Source organism: Oncorhynchus mykiss, chromosome 22 (genome assembly GCF_057628025.1).
Source record: "Oncorhynchus mykiss isolate SJ-2025 chromosome 22, ASM5762802v1, whole genome shotgun sequence".
NCBI classification, from domain to species: Eukaryota; Metazoa; Chordata; class Actinopteri; order Salmoniformes; family Salmonidae; genus Oncorhynchus; species Oncorhynchus mykiss.
In genome coordinates this window covers 44759852-44775826 of record NC_143043.1, presented here as the reverse complement: position 1 = coordinate 44775826, position 15975 = coordinate 44759852, and the positions used below count along the sequence as shown (strand labels likewise).

The 15975-nt window shown below is 43.5% G+C and overlaps 1 protein-coding gene across 13 annotated transcripts in view; it reads right to left on the bottom strand.

The window, feature by feature from the left end:
- LOC110501860 (NEDD8-conjugating enzyme UBE2F) overlaps positions 1–15975 on the bottom strand; it is a 99001-nt gene that overhangs the window by 62574 nt on the left and 20452 nt on the right. For 10 of the 13 annotated variants that reach the window (XR_016490652.1, XR_016490653.1, XR_016490654.1 and 7 more), the window contains 3 exons: positions 7282–7349; positions 2129–2199; positions 1586–1643 (listed from right to left, as the gene is read on the bottom strand). Coding sequence is in view for 5 of the 13 variants with exons in the window: in XM_036959292.2 (XP_036815187.2) it covers positions 1586–1643; positions 2129–2199; positions 7282–7349 (197 nt within the window). In the remaining 8 variants the exon portion in view is untranslated. The remainder of the gene's footprint in view (positions 1–1585; positions 1644–2128; positions 2200–7281; positions 7350–15975) is intronic. The other 3 variants (XR_016490655.1, XR_016490656.1, XR_016490657.1) reach the window with 1 other exon arrangement.

Here is a 15975-nt window from a genome sequence, read left to right as displayed (position 1 = left end):
CTACCATGTTTCCCTCCCCTGTAGCAGTATCTATCTACCATGTTTCCCTCCCCTGTAGCAGTATCTATCTACCATGTTTCCCTCCCCTGCAGCAGTATCTATCTACCATGTTTCTCTCCCCTGCAGCAGTATCTATCTACCATGTTTCCCTCCCCTGCAGCAGTATCTATCTACCATATCTACCTGTAGCAGTATCTATCTACCATGTTCCCCTCCCCTGTAGCAGTATCTATCTACCATGTTCCCCTCCCCTGTAGCAGTATCTATCTACCATGTTCCCCTCCCCTGTAGCAGTATCTATCTACCATGTTTCCCTCCCCTGTAGCAGTATCTATCTACCATGTTTCTCTCCCCTGTAGCAGTATCTATCTACCATGTTTCCCTCCCCTGTAGCAGTATCTATCTACCATGTTTCCCTCCCCTGTAGCAGTATCTATCTACCATATCTACCTGCAGCAGTATCTATCTACCATGTTTCTCTCCCCTGTAGCAGTATCTATCTACCATGTCTACCTGTAGCAGTATCTATTAGAGGTCGACCGATTAATCGGAATGGCCGATTAATTAGGGCCGATTTCAAGTTTTCATAACAATCGGTAATCTGCATTTTTGGACACCGATCATGGCCGATTACATTGCACTCCACGAGGAGATTGCGTGGCAGGCTGAGTACCTGTTATGCGAGTGCAGCAAGGAGCCAAGGTAAGGTGCTAGCCAGCATTAAACGTATCTTATAAAGAACAAATCAATTTTAACAAACAACAGTTAAACTAGTAATATCATCAACCATGTGTAGTTATCTAGCTTGTCCTGCGTTGCATATAATCGATGCGGTGCCTGTTAATTTATCATTGAATCACAGCATATTTCGCCAAACGGATGATATAACAAGCGCATGCGCGAAAAAAGCACTGTAGTTGCACCAATGTGTACCTAACCATAAACATCAAAGCCTTTCTTAAAATCAATAGACAAGTATATATATTTAAACCTGCATATTTAGTTAATATTGCCTGCTAACATGAATTTCTTTTAACTAGGGAAATTGTGTCACTTCTCTTGCAATCTGTGCAACAGAGTCGGGGTATATGCAGCAGTTTGGGCCGCCTGGCTCGTTGCCAACTGTGTGAAGACCATTTCTTCCTAACAAAGACAGCCAACTTCGCCAAATGGGGGATAATTTAACAAAATCGCATTTGTGAAAAAAGCACAATCGTTGCACGAATGTACCTAACCATAAACATCAATGCCTTTAAATAAAAATAAAAAAAACTGCATATTTAGTTTAAATTAATTCATGTTAGCAGGCAATATTAAACTAGTATTGTTGCAATTGTCATTATTACAAATATATAAAAATCAACCGATTTAATCGGTATCGGCCTTCTTTGGTCCTCCAATAATTGGTATCAGCGTTGAAAAATCATAAATCGGTCGACCTCTAGTATCCATTCTCCCTCTCAGAGCAGGGGGGAAGAGGGTGAATGGTGCTTCAAAAGGTACATTACTTGTATAAGAGTGGGCGTTTTGGGACTAGAGAGATTCAATCAGATGAGCACTGATGCCAGAGAGATTAGAGACTTACCTTCAACGTTCTGGTAGGGGCCCAGCCCGTGCCGTCGATAGAGTGCTCCCGCAACAAACTGGGGAAACAGAAACAAGTAGAAATCAAATCTCCATCATCATATTGGAAATCACGGTGGGGGAAAAAAAATCTACATTTAAATAGTCTAGTACTACTGCCAGACCTTTTCTTCCATGACACCCTCATTTGTGATAGGTTGCTCTTTAAATGATTGGAAATCCCAAAAGAAAGTGAGCCAGCCAAACATCTAGGGGTGTTTCTCAATATGCATACTACTGTGGTCCAAGCATGCAAATTGGAGCACGGGAGGGTCAGAGCGTGAGTCCAAATCAAAGTAATGTGAAACGGAGCATAGAGGGCGATTCTCAGATGCGTATTTAGTTTGCACATATTTCTAAGAAACGGAAAGTACGCCAAGAAATATGACCTAGCCACATAACAAAACGTTGCAAAATGTATTGAACACAATGGCAGCTATTATTTGAGCTGAAGTGAATTAAATGAAGTGTCAATGAGTGTGTGGCGATGTGAGAAGTGAATTACCTCAAACAGATCTCCCCCGTCTCAGCAATGTTGGGGTGCCATATTCTGGTCTGGCATTTCACTTTGGGAGGCTGGAGAGAAACATGGGACAACCACCCGTTAGCATAGGATTATGTCGTCCACCAGTTTGCTCTCTCTTGAGGCTGAGGAAGAGTTGAGGACCAATTGTATCGCAAGGTTTGACCAGAATGGAACACATACACTAACCTACAGTTTATCAGGTACACCACCCCGCTCACAAAAATGGATCGCTCCTACAAACAGTGAGTCACGTGGTTGTGGCTTGCTAGATAAAGCAGGCAGACAGGCATCCAGTTACTGTTTGATTGAACGTTAGAGTGGGCAAAACGACCTACGTGACTTTAAGCGTGGTATGATCGTCAGTGCCAGACGCGCCGGTTCCAGTATCTCAGAAATAGCCGACCTCCTGGGCTTTTCACGCACGACAGGGCCAAGAGTGGTGCGACAAACAAAAAACATGCAGTCAGTGGCAGTCCTCAGGGTGAAAACAGCTCGTTCATGAGAGAGGTTGAAGAAGAATGGCAGTAATCATGCAAGCTTACAGTCGGGCCAAAAACAGAAATAACTCCTCAGTACAACAGTGGTGTGCAGAACGGCATCTCGGAACGCACAACTTGTCGATCCATGTCACCCAATAGAGAATCTTTGGTCCAATCTGCAGAAACTGCATGATGCCATCGTGTCAGCATGGCAACGTTACTGACACCTTGTAGAATGCCCCAAGTAATTCCAGTTGTTCTGGAGGCGAAGGGGGGTCCGACCGGTACTAGATGGGTGTACCTAATAAACTGGAGAGTGAGTGTAGGTTCCCCTGAGGCAAACTATCCCCCAGAAAGAAAACACAGCATAGCTGAGGAGAGTAGTACTGAAACTCTTTAAAAAAGAACCCCTGTATATTTTCTCCCCAAGACAAACAAAAAACAAACAAGAAAAACACACCCAAAAAAGTAGTCTTCTGATTCTTTAACTTTGTTTATTTATATATATCATATGTCAGCCTTAGACCTGATTAGTGTTCCTCAGAACTGTGAGATGAGAACGGCGAGGTGGCAGAGAAACAAAGCTGTATAATAAACAGTACAGCGAGAGAACTAGACGTGTCAGTCTACCATAGTTGATCAAAGAGGCCTTGTAGCAACTGATCATGTAATAGCTGCTAATAATGTTCACTTTTGCATTTATAATGTAATAAAATGCTGATAATGTAATAAATTGCCAATAATGTAATACATATGCTAAACACTTAGCACAATAACGTTTTTGCGCATAATGTAATTATTTACTTTTAAAATACAGAAATACAACCAGGAATACTGCAAAATGCAGCATCATATGATGCAAAATGCATCATTTGGCTGTATTTCTGTATTTTGAAAGTTATATATCTTGAAAACTTGATTGCTGACATGCAAAACAATGGACTGATGAAAAGAACACCAAAAGATAGCATTTCCTTAAATGGTTCACATTGGACTTTTCCAAAAACACCACTCTCTCCTCCCGTCAATTTCCCAAAATGAAGCCCTTTTTTAGAGACATGCACTATCTGAAACATTACATGAAAGAGACATTTCAAAAGACATATCGGCCTAGCAGTCCCTACTGGCATGGAATGAAAAACTTGCTGAATCCCAACTCAAGACTAGAGTGCTCTGCATGAAACTTCTGCTCTCTCTTAATATTGTTTATGCTGGGCTGTCAAGCTTTAAGGAGATCTTTTTCTCTAAAGCACACAGTTAAAAATATTCACTAACTAAGGTGAACTGGAGAGAGAAAAAGGAGTGATTTTTTAACTCAGTGACTAGAGTCACCGACTCAAAACCAGAAGACGGTAGAACACATTTCAAACGTTGCTTGTTAGGGGGAGGTCGTTTCAGAAACGTTGGAATGGTTTAGTCGGCTTCCTCGCCGGTTGGTCCAGATTCGTTTTTCTTCTTCTCTTCTATAGTCCCAAAATGGATTTGAGATAACCTTATATTTTGTAGTCTGTAACTATGCTCTTTCATTCCCCAGTATTGAGTGCTAATGAGGCCCAGTCCTGGCTAAGAACGTCTATAAATGATAGATTTATACAGTAGAGTATACTGTTCTTTCCATTGCCACCCATACTGTCATCTTATACCATTATCAAACGCTTCAGTTTACTTACTGCCTTACCACTTGCTTAGAAGAAAATAAAAAACATACTTTACTATTCAAGGCTGGGATCAAGACATTACACCATTTAGAAAAAACTCTCAAATAATCTCATAATGTTTTAACCTCTTTGTACAATATTGCGATCCAGTTTTCTATAATCAAATAAAATGTTATTCATCACATGCTTGGTGAACAAGAGGTGTGGACTAACAGTGAAATGCTTACTGACTGGCCATTCCCAACAACACACAGAGAGAAAGACAATAGATCAATAACACAACAGTAAATCACGTAACAATAAAATCTATAATAAAACACACACAGAGTAAAGATAACTTGGCTATATATGTAAGGGGTACCAGTACTGAGTATGTGCAGGAGTACGAGGTAATTGAGGTAGTTATGTACATATAACTAGGAATAAAGTGACAGCAGCAGCATGTGATCTAAATAATGCAAAAAGGGTCCATGCAGATAGTTAACCGAGAAGCTACCGGACTAACTATTTAGCAGTCTTATGACCTGGGGGTAGAAGCTGTTCAGGGTCCTGTTGGTTCCAGACTTTGCGCATCAGTATCACTTGCCGTGCGGTAGCAAAGAGAACAATCTATGACTTGGGTGGATGGAGCCTTTGACAACGACTGGTATAGAGGTCCTGGCGGGCAGGAAGCTTGGCACCAGTGATGTACTGGGCTGTACACACTTCCCGCTTTGCGGTCGGATGTCAAGCAGTTGTCATACCGGTGATGCAGCCAGTCAAGATGCTCTCAATGGTGCAGCTGGAGATCTGAGGGCCCGTGCCAAATCTTTTCAGCCTCCTGAGGGGGGAAGAGGCGTTGTCGTGCCCTCTTCACGACTGTGTTGGTGTGTTTGATGTATAACAATATAATGGTTAAATGTTCTAATAAACGTAATGTGTTGGGTATGTAGGGCCTAGGCAACAAAAAAAAAAAGCTGTCAGGGTCTTTATGGGTCTCTTTCAGGCAGTTTACTAGCTCTCATAAAAGCCTGATAATTCCATACATGCAGGTGGTAAACACAGCCTTTACTGCCTGTCTAATTAACCTCCATTAAGATAAAGCACAGAGCATAAGGTTTTGATATGAAGCAGGTTGTAAATTCTAATGAAGCCACAAGAGAATGTGTGTGTGTGTGTACTTGGGAGTGTGTGTGGACGTGTGTGTGTGTGTGTGTGTACTTGGGAGTGTGTGTGGACGTGTGTGTATGTGTGTGTGTGTGTGTGTGTGTGTGTGTGTGTGTAGTAAGACCACCAGTGTGAGGTGAGATAAAACTGCATCCAGGATGGATGGTTGGCAGATAAAGCAGAATGGAGGGATGGAGAAAAGGAAAGGCTGAGACTCTGTGTGGGGCTGTAACTCACCCTGCTAACTCCACCTAAACCTCCACGCTAGCCTGTTCAGGGAGAGGACTTTAACTCACTTTCGCCTGACAGGGCCGTGGACAGCAGGCAAACTGGGACAGCGTAAATTACCCATGCTGCTGCTGTTCACGGGGTGCTTATCGCCACGAAACTACTGGTGTGCGTCCAAAATGGAGCCCTATTCCGTAAAGTGCACTACTTTTGACAAGAGCTTCAGACATTGTATGTTTTGGCCACGAGGACATTCAAATGGAAGGCAGGACCTGACATGTTTCATAGATCACAGAACTCTATCAGAGTGACCATCGGGTTCTTGGCCACCTCCCTGACGAAGACTTGGTGGTTCCAAACTTCTTCCATTTCAGAATGATGGAGGCCACTGTGTTCTTGGACCTTCAATGCTGCAGAATGTTTTTGGCTTGCTCAGATCTGTGCCTCGACACAATCCTGTCTCGGAGCTCTACGGACAATTCCTTAGACCTCATGGCTTGGTTATTGCTCTGACATGCACTGTCAACTGTGGGACCTTTTATATAGACAGGTGTGTGCCTTTCCAAATCATGTCCAATCAATTGAATTGACCAAAGGTGGCCTCCAATCAAATTGTAGAAACATCGGAAAGATAGGTCGCAGGTGTAAATGAAAACTTGTTCTCAACTAGCCTACCTGGTTAAATAAAATGAATGAATGGAAACAGGATGCACCTGAGCTCAATTTCGAGTATCATAGCAAAGGGTCTGAATATTTACATAAATAAGGTATTTCAGTTTTTTTTTTACATTTGCCAACATTTCTAAAAAACTGTTTTTGCTTTGTCATTAAGGGGTTTTATGTGTAGATTGATGAGGAATAAGGCTGTAATGTTATAAAAAGTGTAAAAAGTCAAGGTGTCGGAATACTTTCCCAATGCACTGTATTACTGTAGGTCCAAGATGGAGGAATATTCTATAACATGACAACTGAATGTACCTCAGGTGGACTCCAATCAACTTGTAGAAACATCTCAAGGATGATCAATGGAAACAAAATGCAACCAAGTTTAATTGAGTCTCTTAGCAATAAGTTACTTCAGTTTTTTATTTTTAATTAATTTGCAAATATTTCTAAAAAACATGTTTTTGCTTTGTCATTATGGGGTATTGTGTGCAGATTTGAGGAAATAAATGTATTTAATCAATTTTTGAATAAGGCTGTAACGTAACAAAAAGTCATGGGGTCTGAATACTTTCTGAATGCACGGTATATTAGCCAATCAATATATCACTGTATAACACGCTGACCAGACCACATGCCAACACGCTGACCAGACTGCACGCCAATACGCTGACCAGACCACATGCCAACACGCTGACCAGACCGCACGTCAACACACTGACCAGAATGCACGATAACACGCTGACCAGACCGCACGCCAACACGCCGACCAGGCCGCACACCAACACGCTGACCAGACCGCACGCCAACACACTGACCAGACCGCACGCTAACAGAATTAGACATGGAAATGTATACCACTTAAGGACCAGGCCTCCTCTGCATCCCTCATCGCCTGTTATCATTAGCACCTCTATCTGACCCCCACACACTAATGAGACATGACAGGACCACTTACCACCATGTTGTAGGCTTCAGGGACGTCTATTTCAAAATGGAACGTTCCACTCTGGTAGTAGCCTTCATCTGCAGATGAAGAGAGAGAAAGATACAGTGAGCAGCAGTGAGGTTTAGCTGGTGGAATTGTCAGTGGTTTCCTGGGGGGGCTGTGTTGTTAGTCTGCAGAAGGATTGATGGCGGGGTCAGGCTCCCAGCGACAGGGACAGGGTTTCGATGAGAAAGTGGTGGAAACATGAAATATGACACTTTGGATCCCCTTGGCTCTCTATGGCCTCTTCCCACCTCTCCATACTGCTGAGGATTGAAAGCAAAAAGCTCAGGCTACAGCCAACTAGCAGGGATACAACAACCTCTCCCCCTAGCGGTTTCCCAAATGGCACCCTATAGGGCTCTGGTCAAACATACTGCACTATTAAGGGAATAGGGTCCCATTTGGCATGCAACCGCTCTCTCCCTGTAGCCTGTAGGGGGAGAGGCTCACACCGGGTCACCTGCATGCTCTCTCTGTCAGTCAATGAAGGTGACCTTTCTGATACTTGTGAAAAATCTTCTCGTCTAATGCACTGGTTGAGCAACCATGGCCCAGTAATGAGCTCCTCTCTAGGAACTGTCTACAGCGGATATGGCTGTCTTAATTGGGATGACGGCCAATAAAATCCTGTGTGATTCCAAGCCTTTATGGGTCTGTTATTGAGAGACGTCTATAAAACCAGAGCTGTTCCCTCCCTCTGGGGAAGGATGTCTCTTAACCCTGAACAGACCTGAGCAGAGGGAAACAGGCTGGTCTAATTAGCAGCAGCTTGACACCAGACACACACATTATGAATCAGCCTTGGAACCCCTCTGAGAACACACTGGTTCTGCTCTGATTAGCACGGAGCAATCAACCAACGTTTTTGGATTTTTAAAAATGTGTTATTAAAACAACGAATTGACTAAGGTCGGTTCAATTACCTGAATTCCAATTAGTTTCTTCTTTTATTTTGGTAAGCCCAAATGACTTCAGTCACTGAAATCAGCAGATCTGATCCCTTCACTCTCTGCACCAAAGCATGGACACATGCTGAGGAGTCAGAGCAAGCAGGGGTGGAAAGCAGAGGCACCATGTCCTGATTCCAAGGTGGCTAAGTAGCATGCTATTTGCTTGATGTCTACAGAGTGATCGCTGCAGTCAGAAAGAGCTGCGCTAGCCTGGCACATGTTTGCTGGGTACAGGGGGCGGTACAGTTCACAGATGGCACGGCAGAGATCACAACAGTGAATGTGGTCTAGGCAAAATGAGTATTTAGTATTTATTAGCATCCCCATCAGCTGCTTGACAAGGCAGCAGCTCCTCTTCCTGGGGTCCAAACAGGAAGAAAACAGTACATTAACAATACATTGTGCATTATACATATGTACTTCACTCCAAAACTACAAATGTACAATAATAAAAGATTACAATGTGTGGGTGTTTGCACATATGCGTGTGTGTCTCTTCAGTTCGCATTGCGCTGTGAGGTGTTGTTTTATCTGCTTTTTAAATCTGATTTATTGCACGCTTGAGTAACTTGATATGGAATAGAGTTCCATGTGGTCATGGCTCTATGTAGTACTGTGCCTTTCCCAGAGTCTGTTCTGGACTTGGGGACTGTGAAGAGACCCCTGGTGGCATATGTATGTGTAACAGTATAGCTTCCATCCCTCTCCTCGCCCCAACCTGGGCTCGAACCAGGGACCCTCTGCACACATCAACAACTGATACCCACGAAGCATCGTTACCCATCGCGCCACAAAAGCTGCGTATCAGAGCAAGTGACGTCACCAATTGAAACGCTATTAGCGCGCACCACCACTAACTAGCTAGCCATTTCACATCGGTTACACTCACCCCCCTTTTTGACCTCCTCCTTTTCCGCAGCAACCAGTTATCCGGGTCAACAGCATCAGTGTAACAGTATAGCTTCCGTCCCTCTCCTCGCCCCTACCTGGGCTCGAACCAGGGACCCTCTGCACACATCGACAACAGCCACCCTCAAAGCATCGTTACCCATCGCTCAACAAAAGCCGCAGCCCTTGCAGTGCAAGGGGAACCACTACTTCAAGGTCGCAAAGCGAGTGACGTCACCGATTGAAACGCTATTAGCGCGCACCACTGCTCTGTTCTGGGCTAACTGTAATTTCCTGTAAATTTAAGGGCTAGCTGTGCTGCTCTGTTCTGGGCTAACTGTAATTTGCTGTAAATTTAAGGGCTAGCTGTGCTGCTCTGTTCTGGGCTAACTGTAATTCACTGTAAATTTAAGGGCTAGCTGTGCTGCTCTGTTCTGGGCTAACTGTAATTTCCTGTAAATTTAAGGGCTAGCTGTGCTTCTCTGTTCTGGGCTAACTGTAATTCACTGTAAATTTAAGGGCTAGCTGTGCTGCTCTGTTCTGGGCTAACTGTAATTCACTGTCAATTTAAGGGCTAGCTGTGCTGCTCTGTTCTGGGCTAACTGTAATTTCCTGTAAATTTAAGGGCTAGCTGTGCTGCTCTGTTCTGGGCTAACTGTAATTCGCTGTAAATTTAAGGGCTAGCTGTGCTGCTCTGTTCTGGGCTAACTGTAATTCACTGTAAATTTAAGGGCTAGCTGTGCTGCTCTGTTCTGGGCTAACTGTCATGTCCTGTAAATTTAAGGGCTAGCTGTGCTGCTCTGTTCTGGGCTAACTGTAATTTCCTGTACATTTAAGGGCTAGCTGTGCTGCTCTGTTCTGGGCTAACTGTAATTTCCTGTAAATTTAAGGGCTAGCTGTGCTGCTCTGTTCTGGGCTAACTGTAATTTCCTGTAAATTTAAGGGCTAGCTGTGCTGCTCTGTTCTGGGCTAACTGTAATTCGCTGTAAATTTAAGGGCTAGCTGTGCTGCTCTGTTCTGGGCTAACTGTAATTCGCTGTAAATTTAAGGGCTAGCTGTGCTGCTCTGTTCTGGGCTAACTGTAATTCGCTGTAAATTTAAGGGCTAGCTGTGCTGCTCTGTTCTGGGCTAACTGGCACTTGACATAACAGCAGAAGCCTACCAGATGCCTCCGTTTAATACGCCATACAGTCAAAGATTAGAAATGTCCTGAGATGTTTTAATGACACTAAGCATGTTGTGAGAATGAGATGCTCTAAACGTTTCACCAACAATGCAGTGGTCTGATTCCTTGCAGTATATTAACATCCCCAGAGAGAGACCGGCTAGCTTGATCTAAAATAAAACCAACGCTGTTAACCAGTTGAATCATCTCTGTGAACATTGACTGTTGTAACTTTTCCATTTCCAGGTATTCCATAGACCTGATACTGTTGCCCGTGCTCATTCAAACCTATTTCACTGAGATACAGGGTGGGATGCAGCAGAACCAGAGGGATCTGATGCGCTGAGTGAGCAATCAGCCCCCTAATCCTCCCTGGCCCACTATCAGGACAATACTCTGTGTAGGCTGTCTACTGAGCCTGTGGAGGTTGAAGGAACTTGCTCTAGTCTCAAGCCTTGCTGAAAGCTGATCTAGTGTAGCGCACACACACACACACACACACACACACGTCCCCCTAATACCTCTATCTGGCGTAATACCACTTTCTCTCCCCATTCTCCACACAGATCAAGTTTCCTCACACAACTCAGGATTCTTGGAGAGACTGAATTCCACACACCCATTTCACACCACAACAACAACTGCTAGATGTGTACAGATATGACTGGGTACAGCACCACTCTTTAAGTCTACACCAAGCTACACACTCCACTCCAGCACACTGGGCTTCCAGGTGGCGCTGCGGTCTAAGGCACTGCATCTCAGTGCTAGAGGTGTCACTACAGTCCCTGGTTCGAGTCCAGGCTGTATCACATCCGGCCATGATTGGGAGTGCCATAGGGCCACGCCCAGTTAGGCCGGGGTAGGCCGTAATTGTAAATAAGAATTTGTTCCTAACAGATTTGCCTAGTTAAATAAAAGTTCAAATCAAGAAAAATGTAAATATTGTACTAGTCATCACAGAGGTTGGAACAAGCCCATCCAATTCCTGGCTTTTGTGCGGGATTCCTGCCTTTCCCTTGCAGATTTAGGCCAATATCCTCATCGCCAGCAGTCGATTTGAAACAGCGGGTAAATATTGAATGACAGGCTAAATGTTGCGAGAATGAGGATGGCAAAGCCGCAGGTCAGGCTGGGGGATAACAACACTATGGTGCTTCCTCTACTCTGTCAGTGACTACTGTGTACTAATCACGATGTTCCCACCAAAGGACCATTTAGGGCCGGTCTGAGAGACACCGACATGTTCCTCAGAGTACTAGTCAATCAGGACACACCACCATGTTCCTCAGAGTACTAGTCAATCAGGACACACCACCATGTTCCTCAGAGTACTAGTCAATCAGGACACACCACCATGTTCCTCAGAGTACTAGTCAAGGCAGTGTAGCCTAGTGGTTAGAGCGTTGGGCTAGTAACCGGAAGGTTGCAAGTTCAAATCCCTGAGCTGACAAGGTACAAATCTGTCGTTCTGCCCCTGAACAGGCAGTTAACTCACTGTTCCTAGGCCGTCATTGAAAATAAGAATTTGTTCTTAACTGACTTGCCTAGTTAAATAAAGGTAAAATAAAAATAAAAAAATCAGGACACACCACAGCTGCCAGATGGGTCTCTCTATGTTAAGTGGAACAACTTCAGAATGTTCTCTGCTCTGAAAAGTGTAAATTATTCCAGCTGTCATGACTGGCCTGTGAGGATCAGGTTACAGTGGATTACGGTCTCTCTCTCACCCCTACAGAGATCTCTCTCACCCCCACAGAGGGGGGAGGTATAGAGGGATTGATTGATGGGGGGGGGGGGGGGTTATGACACCTCCATTGTACAGCTTAAGGCAGCAGTTTTCCTTTAGTGATTGGGCCTTATGGAAAATCTAGCTCAGAACTGTACCATGCAACAAATGGACTTTGGGACATTATATTTCATCAACCAAAATGGTGGTAACAATCACAGATGGAATATGAAAATGAAGGTCCAAGTTATGTTATTAAAAATATTATGAAGACGTTATAACGAAAACATTAACTTGAAGAGTTTTCATAATGTGTATGTGATGTTTACATACTTTATGTTGTGTAGAAAATATCCAGATGAAAGAGAATGTTTTGGTGACGATAAGACTGATTTTAGTTGTCTAAATGAGATCATAGCAATTTATAATACCTTGCCTCGTAACTAGCTACGCCCCAGGGAACCCAGAGAGTGTGTCAAAGACGGGAACGCCCTTTCTACCCTGGGGTATAAAACATGTGAGTTAAGAATTTACATACCAGACTAAGTTGACCGCGCGCTGTAGCTGAGGTCAACCACTAGTTGTGAGCCCGGAACGCAACACGAGGAAGAGGACAAAGGAACCTCTTAGTACTGTATCTAAGAAGGTGAATTCAAGTCACCGGTTGTCTACACGGCCCTCTTACCCAAGCTGGGAGCGTCGACATGACAGATTAGCCTCCTAAAAAGACCACTCTCACAGAACGAGTGCAAGGAAGCAGACAACTAAGAGAAAGGCCATCGCGTGGACAATCAGAGACTTACACCCGATAACGAAGGAGACGCGGCGATCGAAAGAACAGGGCGTCGGCCAAACCTATCCCACTAAGCGGAACTCAGCCCACGAACAGATACCCAACGGAGACCTTCAACACATAAATACATGCATTATAATTCTGACCCATAAGAGCGGCAGTTCAGGGCGTTAGTTAGGGCTAAACTAAGCATAGTTTACAAATGTATCCAAGTGTTGCTTTTCTCGCACTTTCTCTCCCACTCTCTCTTTAAATCTCCATCTTGTGTAACACGTGTCATATTGTGTTGGTCTGCTAGGGACCGTTTGCCATTGTATTAAGTTCTAACCAATAACCTGGACTGCTGCGTCTCTCAGACAAAAAAACTGTATCAAATATAAATCATGTAGAAGATGTAGCAAATGGTAGAAAGAGTATGTGGCCCTTCTCTGTAGCCTACAGGCTGGAGATACAATGTAATGAGACGGACACTTTTTCCGATCAAATAGCCTAACCCAAATGGCACTCAATCAAAAAATATATATACAAATAAAAATAACAACAACATATCCTAAAAACAGGACAGGTCAAAGTAAAATGAACAATATGGACAATCACAACTGTTGTCTAGGAGTTTCATATGGGATGGACAATAACAACTGTTGTCTAGGAGTTTCATATGGGATGGACAATCACAACTGTTGTCTAGGAGTTTCATATAGGATGGACAATCACAACTGTTGTCTAGGAGTTTCATATGGGATGGACAATAACAACTGTTGTCTAGGAGTTTCATATGGGATGGACAATCACAACTGTTGTCTAGGAGTTTCATATGGGATGGACAATCACAACTGTTGTCTAGGAGTTTCACCCCATCATCATGATCAGTGGTTTCAAGTTACCCGCTGTGTAAACACATTGCAAATAGGCTCAAAATAACTCCTGATAAAGTTGGTCTCGCCTAAAGTAAAGTAATGTGAACAAAATGGTTAATAAGTGATATGCAGTAATACGTGGTCACTACCATCATGTGACTTAATTGTTTTATTCTGTGTTACAGCGTTCAACCCACATTATGCATTTAAAATGTTAAAAAAACAACAAAAAACAAACCGAAACACCCTCAAAAATCACTAATCACTCAGCACTATTATTGGTTAACCGTAAAAGAGGATGAATTGGTAACGGTGAGCACCAGGCTTATCAATCTTTATCAGTGTTTTCCATTAGGTGTCAGGCCAGGGGCAAGACTTTGTTAACTATGCAGGGCAATCATACAGTGGAATAAGGCTGTAAGGTAACAAAATGTGGGAAAAGTCAAGGGGTCTGAATACTTTCCGAATGAACTGTATTTTGCACACCAGTATCTCTACCTGCACATGACCATTTGATCATTTATCACTCCAGTGTTAATCTGCTAAATTGTAATTATTCGCCCACCTCCTCATGCCTTTTGCACACAATGTAAATAGACTATTTTTTTCTACTGTGTTATTGACTTGTTTATTGTTTACTCCATGTGTAACTCTGTGTTGTTGTTTGTTCACACTGCTATGCTTTATCTTGGCCAGGTCGCAGTTGTAAATGAGAACTTGTTCTCAACTAGCCTACCTGGTTAAATAAAGGTGTTCTCAACTAGCCTACCTGGTTAAATAAAGGTGAAATAAATAAATAAATATACTTCCGGATTAAAAACAGGCTGACACACAACAAGATATTGCATACAGCAACAGCTGTTGAGAGGAAATGACTGATACTTAGTAAATAAGTCATGTTCTTGTGGACTACTGAATGCTCATTCTGGAGGAACTATCTACACAGCCTCGGGTGATATACAATATTGTAGATATACCAAGTAGTTTAATATTATCATTACAAAGCAGATAGTCAAATCTATTGAGTAACAGGTTGTGTAGCCTAAATGTGCTTTAAAAATGTTAACTTTTTGTTGCAACTATACAGTAGCGAGTTTATTCAGCATGGAGGTGGCACCTATAGATGAACAGATGTTACTAAACAGTCAATGCAAATAATGTATCTCCTTAAACATGCCGGTTTACTTGAAAGGACATGTTGTTGTTGTTTTGGACCATGCAGAGAGTTTGTCTTGCAGCTCTTTGGCTTTGCGGTTTCTCATTACAGAAATAGATACTCAGGTCACAATGTGGACAGCAGTAGGTAGTAGAGAAAATCTGGCATGAGCTCCATGTTTGGAAATCTAATTTGTGAAACAGTTGGCTCTCGTCCTCTCTCACCTGTGGTCTTTGCTACAAGGCGAAATGCCAGTCATTAGGCCTAAATCAAATGCATCAACAACTTGTTTCCCAGCCCCCCTCCACTGAGACCGTGGATTCTGAACTGACTACAGTCCAGAAAACAGACAGCCAGCCTATCATTCCCCTCCCTGTTAAGACATCATTCAAATAACATTTGCTTATCTACAGATAACTCTTCACTCTCTACGTTCCTCAATACCTGAGCTGACCGATTCATTAGAATTCGATCCTAGAGCTCCTACTCTGATACATTATGAACACCCAGAGCTCAACTTCACCATGGTCACATATCAGGAACCCAAACTGGACTGGGCCAATTTAGTCCAGGCATTCCCGACATGTTGTTCCAATTGTTTAAAGCTACTCTCCTTTATAAACAAGCCTTGCTGTTCTCTGCTAAAGGCTCCATATCAAACCAGGGAAAGTTTCCGACTCATAATGGCCACAAATAACGCAGAACAAAAGTACCAAGTGAACCCAAGCTGTCGGTGTTCTAGTTCTATAGGGAGATCCTGAGACATAGTGCTGTAAAACGCAGGCAAAATGGGGTGAGTGGGGCCCGAGAACAGTGTGTGGTTCCACTAAGTCATGCTGAGAGTAGGGGATAGGGGTTGACCAGTGAGTAGGGCCCGAGAACAGTGTGTGGTTCCACTAAGTCCTGCTGAGAGTAGGGGATAGGGGTTGACCGGTGAGTAGGGCCCGAGAACAGTGTGTGGTTCCACTAAGTCATGCTGAGAGTAGGGGATAGGGGTTGACCAGTGAGTAGGGCCAGAGAACAGTGTGTGGTTCCACTAAGTCCTGCTGAGAGTAGGGGATTGGGGTTGACCGGTGAGTAGGGCCTGAGAATAGTGTGTGGTTCCACTAAGTCATGCTGAGAG